Source organism: Narcine bancroftii, chromosome 8, assembly GCF_036971445.1.
Source record: "Narcine bancroftii isolate sNarBan1 chromosome 8, sNarBan1.hap1, whole genome shotgun sequence".
Lineage (NCBI taxonomy): Eukaryota > Metazoa > Chordata > Chondrichthyes > Torpediniformes > Narcinidae > Narcine > Narcine bancroftii.
In genome coordinates, this window is record NC_091476.1 from 109,270,548 (window position 1) to 109,284,908 (window position 14,361).

Below are 14,361 nucleotides of genomic sequence, written 5' to 3' on the forward strand. Positions count from 1 at the left end.
ATGAGGAGGAACTGCTTTTCCCAGAGGGTGGTGAATCTATGGAATTTGCTGCCCATTGAAGCAGTGGCAGCTATGTCAGTAAATATATTTAAGGCAAGGTTGGATAGATTTTTATATGGTAAGGGGAATTAAAGGATTATGGGGAAAAAGCAAGTAGGTGGAGATGAGCCTATCATCAGATCAGCCATGATCTCATTGAATGGCCGAGCAGGCTTGTCAGGTCGGATGGTCTACCCCTATTTCTTGTGTTCTTGTTTGATTTTCAATCTATGATTTTTCTGAGTGGTGTACACTTACCAGTTTCAAAGCCAGTGCTTGATTTTAAAAAGTGAACTGATTGTGTTTAGGTAGCATAAGTAATGTAATAAAACATCTCAAATTTCTTCACAAGGAGTGTTAACAAATAAAATTCATACTATCAAATACTGATCAGATGTTTTGTGCTATTCCCTTAACTACCGTGCATGTGTGGTTGCTATTCATTAACATTTTAAAAATACTGTATATGGACTACTGTCCGATATTTTTCCATAACCTTTCATGCTTTATTTTTCCCTTTCATCCCTGACCACTGTCTTGCGGCAGGAAATGTTAAGTCCAGCTATGCAGGGCATCATTCTTGCTATTGCCAAGTCCAGACAAGTCTATGACCGGGAAGGTGCTGAGGCAGGGTTAATAAAGGTACTTGTTCAATTGTACTTTTGCCAAATTTGTACTTTGCATACGACGTATGCAGACTTTACTTGATTGACAGCCTTTCTGCTCTGGTTTAGTCCATTTTCTGCATTTATTCTAATAAGCATCACATTTCATCTCAACATAAACAATCTCTTTATTCTGTAGTAAGATTTCTATAGAATCTTGAGCATAGAAAGAGGCTGTGGCTTTTTCAAAGCACGATCCAACTAGTTCTACTCAGAATTGATCTTGTCACATTATCGTATTCATTTCCACTTTGAGTTACCATTGAAGTTGTTATTACAATTCTTTTCTGGGAAGTGCATTTTAGACAGTGAATATTTTCTTGCACAATGATTGACCTCCGTGTTCTTACTTCAGGTTTCCCCCCTCTCCTCCCCCCACCTCCCCCCCCCATAATCTTGTATGTTGGTGAACAAATGTGACTGGCCAATAACATCATATCCAGGTCAGAATGGAATGGCCGCCATCATTGTATGTGAACAGCATGCACAAAACAGAAACACGTAGTTGAGGGGTCGATTGGGCATGAGTGATGTTAGCCCTTTGTCTGAAGTACACAGATGCAAATTAGCAATTTTCATAAATTTATGTGGTGCCAATGGATTTGTACTATTAGTGTGTGTTAACTTAAGCTCAGAATTAGAACTTGAATCGAACACTTTGTGTTTGCGTCTCTCCCTGAATATACTGACATGTTCCATGGCCTCATCAGTCACTGAACTGGAAGTCACCCTTCATCCTGAGGGGCAACTGGAGAAGGTGACAACTACAGCAAGGCATAAAATAGATTCTCTTCCTCCATCATAATTTTTGGTCTTTCCATTACACCTCAGAATGATCCAATCAGGATGCATGGCGAGTGGGTATATATTACTTTGGATCGAATCACTTGAAAATCAATATCTCAAAATGCTATAACTTTTAATATATTAATTGTGTATTTGATGCAGACAGGAAGATGTCTGTTAAGAATCTGGTGATTTACAGGTATCCTTTAAGGAACCATTTTTGGCCATAATTCATTTGTTTGTGAATTTATATGGGCATCAAGATCTTAGAAATCGTTTTCTGACAGAACTGATTGAAACTTCAGGCTTGGATTGCTCAGTGATTGTTCAACAGACAAACCTACAATGAGCTCACTCAGATGATGGTTTGGGCTAGTGTTCGGTGTAAGGGAACTTTTGTCCTCTGTTGTTCTTGATCACCCCTGTAAAGAGTTTGCTCTTCTTGAAACGTGCCAACCAATTCTTATCTCTACCCATTACCATCAAAGAGCAAATATGTGTCAGACATGCTGAATAATTTTTTTGAACTTATCATGTTTCCACTGTTAACCCCAGTTTGCTTTAAGCTGCTGTTTTGCAGTTTGGTAATCAGTTATATGTTTCCGTTTTCTCCTTCCTCCCTCCTTTCCTCTAAACCCGCCCACCCCACTTCCTCATCGGTGCCTAGGCATTCCATGAAGAGTACTCACGGTTGTTTGATTTGGCAAAGGATCAGCCAACACCCCAGAGTGATCCTCGACTTCAGCATGTCCTCGTGTACTTCTTCCAGAACAAAGCCTCCAAGCGAGTAATCGAAAGGACGCTCCTGGAACAGTTTGCAGATAAAAACCTGAGTTACGATGAAAGGTGCAGATCCCTTTAACTCAATTTATAGTTGTAAATCTGTAATTAAACTAGGCACTTCCTAAATTCCCCAAAGAGTTAAAAACACCCTGAGTGAAACAAGAATGTCTGCAGATGCTGTGTATTTGTAACCATGGAATATTACAGAAACAGGCCACTTCGGTCCTACTAGTCTGTGCCAAACCATTTTTCTGCCCACTGACCTGCACCCAGTCCTTAGCCCTCTATACCTCTCCCATCCATGTACCTGTCCAAATTCCTCTTAAATTCATCGCTTCAGCTGGCAGCTTGTTCCAAACTCCCACCACTCTCTGTGAGACTAAGTTCCCCCTCATGTTCCCCCTAAACTTTTCCCCTTTCCCCCTTAATCCACATCCTCTGGTTTGTATCTCACCTACTATATTTACTCTGTCTATCCCTCTCATAATTGTAAATAAATCTATCAAATCTCCCTTCATTCTTCTATGCTCTGAGGAATAAAGTCCTAACCTGTTTAACCTTTCCCTCTAACTCAGTTCCTGAAGTCCAGGCAACATCCAAGTATGTCTTCTCTGCACTCTTTCTATCTTATTGATATCTTTCCTGTAGTTAGGTGACCACAAAATACTCCAAATTTGGCCTCACCAATACTTGTACAACTTTACCATAACATCCCAGCTCCAATGCTCAATACTTGATCCCAAAAACTCTTTTACAACCAAGTCCACCTGTGACTGCACTTTCAGGGAATTATGTATATGTATTCCCAGGTCTCTCTGTTCTGCTGCACTCCTCAGTGTCCTACCATTCACCATGCATGTCCTTTATTGGTCTGTACTTCCAAAATGCAACAGCTCATGCTTGTCTGCATTAAAATCCACGCATTCTAGATCATTTCTCATTTCCTCAAAATTGACCTTACTCCAATTTAGAACCAAGGCCCAGACCTATCCTTCTCCATAATTAACTTGAAGCTAATGACATTATGATCACTGGACCCAAAATGTTCCCCTACACGTTCCTCTGTTACCTGTCCTGTCTCATTCCCTCATAAGAGATCCAATATTGCAATCTCTCTAGGTGGTACCTCTATATATTGATTTAGAAAAGTTCCCTAAATACATTTGACAAACTCCAAGCCCCTTTACGGTATGGGAGTCCCAGTCAATATGTGGAAAGTTAAAATCTCCTACTATCACAACCCTGTGTTTCCTGCAGCTGCTCCTATCTCTCTACTGATCTGCTTCTCCAATTCTTGTTGACTATTGGGCAGTTGATTTACACTGAGTCCAGACCTGAAATGTTAACCATTTCTTTACTCACAGATGCTGTCTATCCTCTGGTCTTTCCCATATGTCCCGTTTTAAAGCCACATGAGCATTGCCGACGTTCATCGGTTTTGGAATGTGAGCAGATTTGCTTGGCTAATTATTTCTTTTGATGCTGTCAGCATCAAGTTATAAACAAATGCTAGCAATTCTTCAGTTTTATTCCAATATAAAGAAGTCTGCATTTGATGTCATTTCTTTGCAAAATGTGAGTGAAACATAACAGTCTGCAGACTCTTTGATTAGTAAAAAATACAAGAATGCTGGAGGAACTCAGCAGGTGTCATAAGATCCAGAGGAAGTAAAGACGTCCATTACCAAAGCTTAGGGCTGAGCCCTTCAAGGTATGAAGAAGGACTCTGGCCCGAAACATTAGTTATATATCTTTACCTCCTATGGAAGCTGTGAGACCTGCTGAGTTTCTCCAGCATTCAGGTCAGAAGCTTTAGCCTTCTAGTTGTGGCACAGAAAAATCGATTCTAAGATTGGAAACAATGCAACATAAGTGCAGATCAAAGCACCAGAATAATAATTAGATGAAACACGGTCTTGGTATATTTTCTGGGTTAGTGCCATTTCCTAATTGTATGTTGCTTTGTACTGTAAACTATTATTGCCTATTGCGATTATGTAAAAACTGCTCAGAAATGATAAAGCTTGAATTTGTAGGATAACAGAATTAGACAATTCATCCTACTGTGACTCTTTGAAAAAGCTATCAAATTAATCCCATTTCCCTGCTTCTTTTCAACAACTATCAATTCTTCTTAAAGCATTTCTCTTTTGAAAATTACTTGGCTGATTGTACTCATACACAGTGACATGGACCATTTTGTATAAGCTAAAGCTGCTTTATTAAATGCGAACTGTTGTGCTTTTTGGAAACAAAATATAAATAAGAGCAGAAGTAGATAATAAAATCTTTAAAACCTGTTCTGCCATTCAGTAAAATTGTGGCTGATCTGATCATGACTTCACCTTCATTTTCCTCTGTTCTCCTTTACCCTTGACTCTGACCCTGGACTATAAAACTTTTCATTGTTGAATATATTCAATGACTCATCCTCTGCAAAGCTTTTGGAAGTTTTTATTGAATCTGCTACCATACTCTGTCAATATATTCAAGGTCATAAAGCACTTTTCCTCATCTGTGGCCTCCTGAATCTGTCCTCTTAACATCATCTTCACCTGGTAATGGTTTCCTTGTTTTCCCAGTATCAGACCTTCAAGATTCTGATCAAATTCCTGAATTTTGTTTGGTTTAAGAAAATTAACCATGGCTCTCCTGTTTCTCCATGTAGCAGGAGTTTCCCCCCCCCCCCCCCACCCCCAGTACTATCAGCTGAACCTTGCCTGCAACTTCATGCAGAATAGGGAGACTTCTTTGCAATCAACTGCACTGGCATCCAGAGGTGAAATGAACTATCCAAACCACTGGCCCACATCTTTATTATTCCATATATCCTGCTAGATTAGTTGATTCAGAAGCTTAAGAGCAGCAATAATTTCATTGCAAATGAAAAAGAGTTGGTAAGTGTTCCTACAACTGTACAAATTTGTCCTCCTTATTTAAACAGGGATCAACCTTTCTCCTAATTCGGAGAAGGCTCCTCAATTTGATTCTTGGGATTGAAGGAGTTCCCTAATGAGGAAAGATTGAAAAGTTTGGTGTTTAGATGAAACACAAGATCTAAAGGCATGTGGCAGTGGAGATGGTTATATTGGTGAACCTTGATTCTGAAGTTATGACCCCAAGTTCTGCATTCTATCTTGGGGAATCTGGAACTTGGGGGCATAGCTTCAGAATAAAAGTTCACTAGTTTAAGATGGGGATGAGGAGTTTCTCTGAGGATTATGAATCCCTGAAATTCTCAGTTCAGAGAACTTGAGGCTGAATGAGTGTATTCATAGTTGAGATGTACAGATTTTGGTCTATGGGGTTCAAGAGTTATTGAGAATATTCATGATTATATTGAGTAGCACAGTAGGCCTAAGGGACTACATGGGAACCTCCTCCTCCTATTTATTATGTTGTTACAGAAACAACCACGGTAATGTATTTAACACAGTAGCTTTGGAAAATAATCCAAGGCAGCTTATGGAAGCAAAATTTGGCCAAATGAGGTAATGAACAAACAAAGACATTGGTAACTGGACAGTTAGAGAGGAGGCAGCAATTGTGGAATAAGCCAAGGAAGCAGAGAGATCAGTTTAAGAAAAGTTCTAGTTTATAGAGCATTGAAATGTCACCAAGAAAGGGAGTGTAAAGGTTAGGGGAAAAGATCTCAATGCCTCATTAGATGGAACCATTGCAGCCACGAGAACTCAATGAACGAACAGGAATGATGGTTCTACCAGGTTTAATCTGATTCAGACCCACATGTCACTCTAATCCTGCACTGATTTAGTTGGCTCTTAACTTTCCCCTCCCCCCCCACCCCCAGGGTGATATCGTAAAGCACTCGGTTAGAAAACCCAGTCGTAGTTTCTCAGGATGACTAAGGATGGCCAATAATGAACATTCTGGAATAAATGTAATGAAAAATTTTCCAACACTATTTCAAAATATAAAGATACTTTGTCAAATTGTACTTGGTTGGATGATAATAAATTGGAACTTAAATGAAAATATCATTTTGTTCAAATTGCAGGTCAATAAGTATAATGAAAGTGGCACAGACAAAGCTGAAGCTTATTGGACCCTCTGACATGGATATGCAGGAATACAAGGTATTGTTGTCTAATTTTTTATTTTTATCATGGAAATTCCTTTTTGTGCATTGTAATTAGAGGCTTTGCTTAATTGAGTATTATTTAAAATTCATTGGGTAAATATTTTCAGCCTCTTCTATAAATTCAGTTTATTGTTTCTCCTGTTTGGTGATTGGGCAACCTGTTACAAATGTTGAATACTGCTCCACCATTCACACAAAATTTAGAGCTTTCCTTGTGGGAAGGAGGCCAAGTGTTACATTCTTGCTTTTTGTAAACAGGCATACAATGCATGAATGCTAATACCATCTGAAGCAGCAGCCTGATGGTTGCCATTTGTCCTTCGTCTATGGCACACATGTCAAACTCTGGCCCGCAGGACAAATTTGGCCCGCGATATAATTATATTGGCCCGCAAGATCATTTAAAAAAATGTATTAGAGGTGGCCCGCTGGCCGCCACGCCAGTATAGCGCATGCACAGTAATACTACAAATCCCAGAATGCATTGGCGTCAGCCCGCTAATCGCCCCCACCTCCTCTGATAACGTTGCAGGGTCTCACCGTGGACTCTGGTTTTGGAGCCTGGCCGGTGTCAGGGAAGCCAAGGCCGCTTCCCAGCGCCCGGAACCGGAGGTCTCGGGCTTGACCTCGCCAGGACCGTTGCCCACTCCCCCTACCTGCTGCAGGCCGACCCGCGACTCACAGTGACGGGGCCGCTGATCCCCTGAGATGCCGCCCTGCAGCGAGAGCCGATGGCCCCACACTGTTGTGTCCCCCCGCCCGCCCCCCCACCGCAGCGCGGCCTGGCCGGTGTCAGGGGAAGCCAAGGCCGTTTCCCAGCGCCCGGAACCAGAGGCCTCGGGCCTGACCTCGCCAGGACTGTTGCCCACTCCCCATCCCTGCCGCAGGCCGACCCGCGACTCACGGTGACGGGGCCGCTGATCCGCTGAGATGCCCCCGCACTGTCGTGTCCCCCCGCCCGCCCCCCCACCGCAGCATGGCTTGGCCGGTGTCAGGGGAAGCCAAGGCCATTTCCCAGCGCCCGGAACCAGAGGCCTCAGGCCTGACCTCGCCAGGACCGTTGCCCACTCCCCCTCCCTGCCGCAGGCCGATCCGCGACTCACGGTGACGGGGCCGCTGATCCATCGAGATGCCGCCCTGCAGCGAGAGCCGATGCCCCCGCACTGTCGTTGTCCAACCCGATCGCCCGCAAACCCCGCCCTCCCGCACACAGGCCTGAGTAAGGATTATGAACTTTAATCTCAGGATAAAACGATCTTCCAATAGTTTCATGTCACAGTGATAAATATATTCCTGGTTAAAAATGGTCCTGCACCTGGATACAAGCTCATTAGGCATAAAACTTGAAAAGTGTGTAAATCAAAGGACATCTGTACCAATGGAAAAAGGGCATGGCAAATAACCCTGCTAGAGTTCATGCCCACAATCAGTCACCCATTTGATTGTTTCAGGAATCATGTTATTCTCCCACATTCTCAATAGCTCTCAGATTTTACTATTCGACAGCACATTAGCAACATTTGACAAATCCTCTATAGAGAAATATTATTTATTGAATATTTTATTTCTCATTTGTTTATGCTTCTGGAAAGAGTTTATCCAAAACTATTATTAAACATTTATTTTAATAAGAAAAAGTTTAACATTACATATGTTGAGAGAAAACATGCTGATGTTGTTGAAAATTTTCAATAAATATTTAGTTCGGCCCTCGACTTAGTCCAAGTTTTTAATTTTGGCCCTCCATGAATTTGAGTTTGACACCCCTGGTCTATGGTATGTCAATCCTAACTGAGTGGTGCATCGACTTTCTTACAGGAATGGCATGAGGACTACAGTTTATTTCGGAAAGTTTCTGTCTACCTTCTGACTGGACTGGAGTGCTTTCAAAATGGGAAGTACGTGTTGAATGTTTTGAAGTCAGGCTGGAACTTGGATTCTGTTTTGAAAATGTGCTTTCCATTGCATTTAAGACTTCACAGAAGATGTTGGTTCTCTCATAGGGATGTCTGGTCCAGGCTGGGTCATGGTAATAGTTCAAGTTCATTATCATTCAACCATACCAACACAACCAGGCAAAGCATCGTTTCTCTGGACCACTATGTACACGCAATACACGGTACACAATAATCACATAAATGCATAAAGATATAATTTAACATACTGTTTGTCAACTTCACAGCTTGCTGGAAGAAGCTATTTCCCAGCCTGGGAGTCCTGATTTTGATTTCCTTCCTGATGGTAGTAGGTCAAAGATAGTGTGTGCTGGATGGAAAAAGTCCTCTATAATTCTGTGACCCCTATTTAAGCAATGTTTACAGTGAATGTAATCAATAGAGGAAATGGAGACAATCGTTCAAGAGTCAGGGGTGGAAGAAATCTGAGACCAGGTTCTTCTTTTGACCTCTTGTGGGAATGGGCAAATAGAGGGTTGCCTGATCTTTCAGGTTCCTTGATTACTTGAAATAAAAGGGAATTCTGGGGAAGAATTTCAATGGAACAGGTGTAGGGAAGGTGGGCTGTAGGAACTTGTGTTGTCTTCAGCAGCCACAATTCTTCTAGCATGAGGAGATCCGTCATTTAACATGGTGCTTGAATCTCTGTTTGTGCTTTGCAGATGCCGTGAATCGCTTACCTACTTGGTCCATGCACACCACAGTAACATGAAACTTTTGAAGAATGGGAAGAATTGGGGAGTTGATGAGTCATTGATTGCATACTACAGGAGGAAGTGCCTTCTGGTCAGTTACCGCCTCAGAAGAATGAATCTGAGTAGAATACAGTACTTAGGATTTAACATTTTAATTTAAAATGGGGAGGAAAATGCACAATATCAGAAAGTATAAAACTGGTTAATACTTAGACGTTGCCAAACTTGCAAGATTCCTTATCCAAGCAAATTAATTTATTTTGTATACTGTCAGCACTCAGGAATCATCCAATTGTCTCATTTTCAGTGCTTGTAGTTTTGACATCTGTTGCCTCTATTACACTGTGCTGTTGTTGAGTTCCTCCCTGTGGTCCGTTTGTCTCTTGTCCATCAAATTTTGAATTGTCACTGAGAAATGCTTACAGCATCTCACAGATCAAAATGGAACACTAGTCAGCTGTTGGCTGAAGTGATGCCCTGCAATGTGCTGACAGAAAAGCATTTGCCATAATTAGTGAACAATGAAATATGGAGGAAGTGGAAGTTGGGAATTGCCATCAACTGAGAGGCAATTTGTTTCACAATAGTGTTTGGTCTGATAATCACAAATTAGTTTTGACTGTTGAATCCTTTGGCATAGTTGAAAATGATTCCAACTTGGGCAGGAATAAAACCAGGAGCAACAGAGTTCCACTGTAAATAAAAAAAATAAAAATAATAATAATAAAAAATAAATTGGAACAGGTCCTGGGAATGCATTTTTTATCCCTCTTTCACAGGAGAGTCATTAGTTGATAAATCATGAACAAAGAGTCCTTCCTTGCCATTTAATAGTGCAGATACTTTATTATTGACAGCAATATAAGCAGGAAAAAAATGGATGGATGAATTTGCCTTGCGTCACAATTGCATCCACAGCAGATGCAATATCGCTGGCTTTCCACTCAGCTCTGGAACACTTTGAAAATAGCAAATCATACATACAGCTGCTCTTCATCGACTACAGCTCAGCCTTCAATACCATTATTCCCTTGGTGCTGGTTAAGAAGCTACAAACTCTAGGCTTCTGTACTCACCTCTGCTCTGCAACTGGATCCTTGACTCTCTCATTGAAGGACCACAGTCAGTACGATTTGGAAGCAACATCTCCTCCTCACTGATTATCAACACAGATGCACCCCAAGGATGCATGCTTAGCCCACTGCTCTACTCATTATACACCCATGACTGTGTGGCCAGACACAATTCCAATGCTGTCTACAGGTTTGCAAATGACACCACAGTTATCAGCAGAATTACAAATGGCAATGAGGAAGCATACAGGAGGGGTTAACTCAGCTCTTTGAGTGTTGTCACATCAACAACCTTGTGCTCAATGTCAACAAAACCAAGGAAATGATTGTGGATTTCAGGAGGAAGTCAGGGTAACATGACCCTGTTCTCATCGAGGGCTCAGTAGTGGAGAAGGTCAAGAACTTCAACATCTCTGAGGATCTGTATTGGAGCCGACATGTTGGTGTAATCACAAAGAAGCCCCACCAACAGCTATACTTTGTGAAGTGTTTGAGGAGATCCAGTATGTCACCAAATACTCTCGAAAAGTTCTACAGGTGTACCTTGGAGAGCATTCTGGTTGGTTACATTACTGTCTTGTATGGAGGTGCCAAATCTCAGGACAAGAAAAAACTCCAGAGGGTTGTTAACTCTGCCTGAAACATCACAGGCACCAGACTTCACTCCATCGAGGACATCTATATGAGGTGTTGTCTTAAAAATGCAGTCTCTATCCTCAAAGACCCCCACTACCCAGGCCATGCCCTCTTTATTCTGCTACCAGTGGGAAGGAGGTACAGGAGCTTAAAGACGAGCACTCAATGCCACAGGGACAGCTTCTTCCCCGCTGCCAGCAGATTCCTGTATGATCAATGAACCAAAGACACTGCTTTACTTGTTGTGCACTATTATTTTTAGTTTTGACTTTCTATATATTAGATTTGTAAGATGGTCAATTTTGCACTGTAATGCTGCCGCAATACTCCAAATTTTGTGACAATAAATTCTGATTCTGAACCAGCGGGTATTAATACAGTTGATACATGGACTTGTATTTCACACTTTTCCTTGTAGGAGCTGAATTCACATGCAGCACACTTATTTGAAAGTGGGAATGAGAGTGATGTTGCAGAAGGATTGAACATTATGAATGATCTGGTCATTCCGTGCATGCATCTGATTGTCACCAATGAACACTCAAAAGAAGACCTAGCTGCAGTGGAATTGATGAGGAACCATTGGTGTTCTTACCTTGGTGAAGACATGGATTGTAAGTCTTAGTACCTACTTCTTGAAACACTGAATGGGGGAAACCTTTGAAAATGTTGTCCAATTAGTATTAATATTCCTGGACCTTGGTCTGTTATTTGTGGCTTTCTGTGCACCCTGATGAATTCATCAGTTTGTGCATCCGGAACTGGGACTTGGTAGTTTGTGGAAGTAGGCATATCATGAACGAGAGCTTTCTCAGCAGGCATAATTGACATGCAGCTGTCATGTGTTACTCTTTGAGGCTGACATCCTGAGAGTAAATCCCAGTTAAAAAGAACTAAAACATTCAACAAAAGGTCATTTAACTGTTTTGGACTAAATTCATCCACCAATCAGCCAAAAGCAAATGAAGTGGCTTTTTGTGTTATCTTAAACCCTGAAGTAATTTGCTTGAGAGAATTTTCTTGATACACTGGGAATGTATTCCATGTTTGTGTCACCTATGCCCTCAAATGTTGCAAATGTTGAATACTGCTCCACCATTCACACAAAATTTAGAGATTTCCTTGCTTTTTGTGTTATCTTAAACCCTGAAGTAATTTGCTTGAGAGAATTTTCTTGATGTACTGGGAATGTATTCCATGTATATGTAACCTATGCCCTCAAAAATCTCAAAATGTAATTTTTGTTAATGTCTATGTTTTTACTTTGTAGCTCATCTGCAGGAAAAACTCACTGAATTCCTCCCAAGGCTTTTGGACTGTTCTGTGGAGGTTCGAATCTTACGAGAGCCACCAAAAATCCGCCCAAATTCACCCCATGACCTGTGTAACAGATTCGCAGCAGTAATGGAGTCCATTCACAGCACATCGCCTGTCTCAGTGAAATAGCCCCTTCATCTCACAATAGACATCTGGAATTTTGAATACAGTACTTGATTCTTTGAATTATGCGATCTTTGATCCTGTAGCTAATTGTCAAACACTGTTACACTGCTGTACTGGGACTGGGAGAGTGGAGGAATGGCATTAGTTACATGAAATACTGGGTGCCTGTATTTTCATGCAACTTTCAATTTTGTTTGTTATGCAATAAATGCCAACTATTTTATTTCATATTTGTGTACAATTGTCATTTTCCATATTGTACATTTTTTATTTAAATTACTTTTATGAAAGTTGAGGAAAATGTAAGATCCACACTGTTGCAACAGGAGAATTAAGAGAACAAAGGAGTAAAACTGAACCATTCAGATCCTTGAGTCTGTTTAACTTGTCTGAGCAGGCAGAAACAGTTAATGAACAACCCAGTTCTGAGCATGAACCTCAAGGTTGCCTCTCAAACTGGCAGATGTATATAGCTATGAAGTAAATGCATATTCATTATTTAATCACTCCAATTAATAACTTAAATGGCTCTTCCATTCATGCTTTGAAACTTTCTTTATAACTGCCACATTAGGAGTGGGTAGTTGGGTGGGGGAACAAATAATGAAAATGTTATCTGACAATAATTGCTTAATTTACAATGTTTCTAAATGTTGTGAAACATTCTTTTCATAGTCTAATCTTCTAAATCCTGCATTTTTAGAAGTTTCCAAAGTCTCTGTATTCAAATTCTGACCTGTTGCTGGTGGCACATGCTTATGTCCTGATATCTGGAACTTCCACACTAATAAACTGTCCTCTTTCTCCCTTTTAAAATGTACCTTAAAATCAAACTCTTTGAACAAACTTTTGATATCTGACTCATTACTATCGAATCATAAGGGATTTTTAATACACAAAATGCCTGCTTGTTTTTTTTTAAATGGTGAATTTACCTTTTATGCTGCTGACCAAAAATGCAGATCTCGTGGTGCTTTTATGCAGGGGTGAATCCTGAGCCAGCTTCTGAAGCTGAAGGAGGCGGGGTGAGAAGTGCAATAGCACCACCTGCCACCGTGACACCATAGTGAAAATGGCCACTGTAGAGCAGGTACGAGTGCTAGTGGAGATCTGTTCAAGCAGTCTTAGATCTCAGGCAGATCTTCTGCGTGATGTAATAGCCTTTTCTGATCATATGGGTTTTTAAAATCTGCTCCACCTTTGAGTCTACACTCCTAGGCAGATGGAATATGGAGTGAGTTCGACCAGTCAATCCTCCTTTTGACCTTTTATGGAGGTAAGTGAAGTGATTTAAAGACAGAGAATATCTGTCTGTACAATAGCTCCCCCCCCCCCCCCCCCACTTCCACACTGTAAAAGGCCTATAAAATTGTTAAAAAACATTCAGCTCATGGAACTCTCCTGGCAGGCTGTGCCATCCCCTTGCTCTTTCCCTGCAACCCAGTAATGTTTTCATTCCTAATCAGCTCTCCATGTCTATTTTGAAGACATGGATTTTATTTTGAGTATCCTTGGAGGCAATGTGTACAAGATGATCATTAATTTTTCTCTTTCAAGTTATTAAATTGTGGCCCCTGGTCCATAAACCAACTGCTAATCAGAGCAGTCCTTCCTTGTATAACCTATTTAAATCAGCCTTAATCTTATAACATCAAATGTAGTCCCAATATTTGCTCTGAGGAAAATGGTTTTCTTCCAATATATTGGTATCGATCATGGTCAAATGTACCAGGGCTGTACATTTTGTTTGAAACGTATCAGGGATGTAGGTTAATTGGGTGTAAATTGAGCGGCATGAACTCATGGGCTGAAATGTCCTGTTACCGTGCTGTATATCTGAATTTTAAATAAATTAAAATTTAAATACTTGCATAAAGCAACCAGTCATTTCATTACATAACTTTAATAACTCAAGCCAGTATGGTTCTTATGCAACATTTTTCACATGAAATGACATTAACGCAAAGTTTTGTTTTTTGCTAATAACATGAAATAGTACTTCACTCTTCCCAAAGATTTTTAGATAATTAGCATGCCAAATGCACAAGGTTCTTGAAACAGGTAAACCTTCATTATTACTGTGCGTTTGTTTCTGAACTTGGAATAATTGTGGCATGTTTTTACTTTCTTTTCTTTGGCTTGGCTTCGCGGACGAAGATTTATGGAGGGGGTAAAAAGTCCACG

General features: G+C 40.8%; 1 protein-coding gene across 8 annotated transcripts in view; it reads left to right on the top strand.

Annotated features, from left to right (window-relative positions):
- Positions 1 to 12,405, top strand: part of usp28 (ubiquitin specific peptidase 28) — a 93,907-nt gene extending 81,502 nt beyond the window's left edge. For 6 of the 8 annotated variants that reach the window (XM_069894830.1, XM_069894835.1, XM_069894834.1 and 3 more), the window contains 7 exons: positions 586 to 681; positions 2,158 to 2,336; positions 6,292 to 6,370; positions 8,194 to 8,273; positions 8,993 to 9,116; positions 11,153 to 11,348; positions 12,005 to 12,405. In XM_069894830.1, the coding sequence (XP_069750931.1) occupies positions 586 to 681; positions 2,158 to 2,336; positions 6,292 to 6,370; positions 8,194 to 8,273; positions 8,993 to 9,116; positions 11,153 to 11,348; positions 12,005 to 12,180 (930 nt within the window). In that variant the 3' untranslated portion in view covers positions 12,181 to 12,405. Of the gene's footprint in view, positions 1 to 585; positions 682 to 2,157; positions 2,337 to 6,291; positions 6,371 to 8,193; positions 8,274 to 8,378; positions 8,495 to 8,992; positions 9,117 to 11,152; positions 11,349 to 12,004 lie in introns of those variants that run through there. The other 2 variants (XR_011343369.1, XM_069894836.1) reach the window with 2 other exon arrangements.
- The last annotated feature ends 1,956 nt before the right edge of the window (positions 12,406 to 14,361 follow it).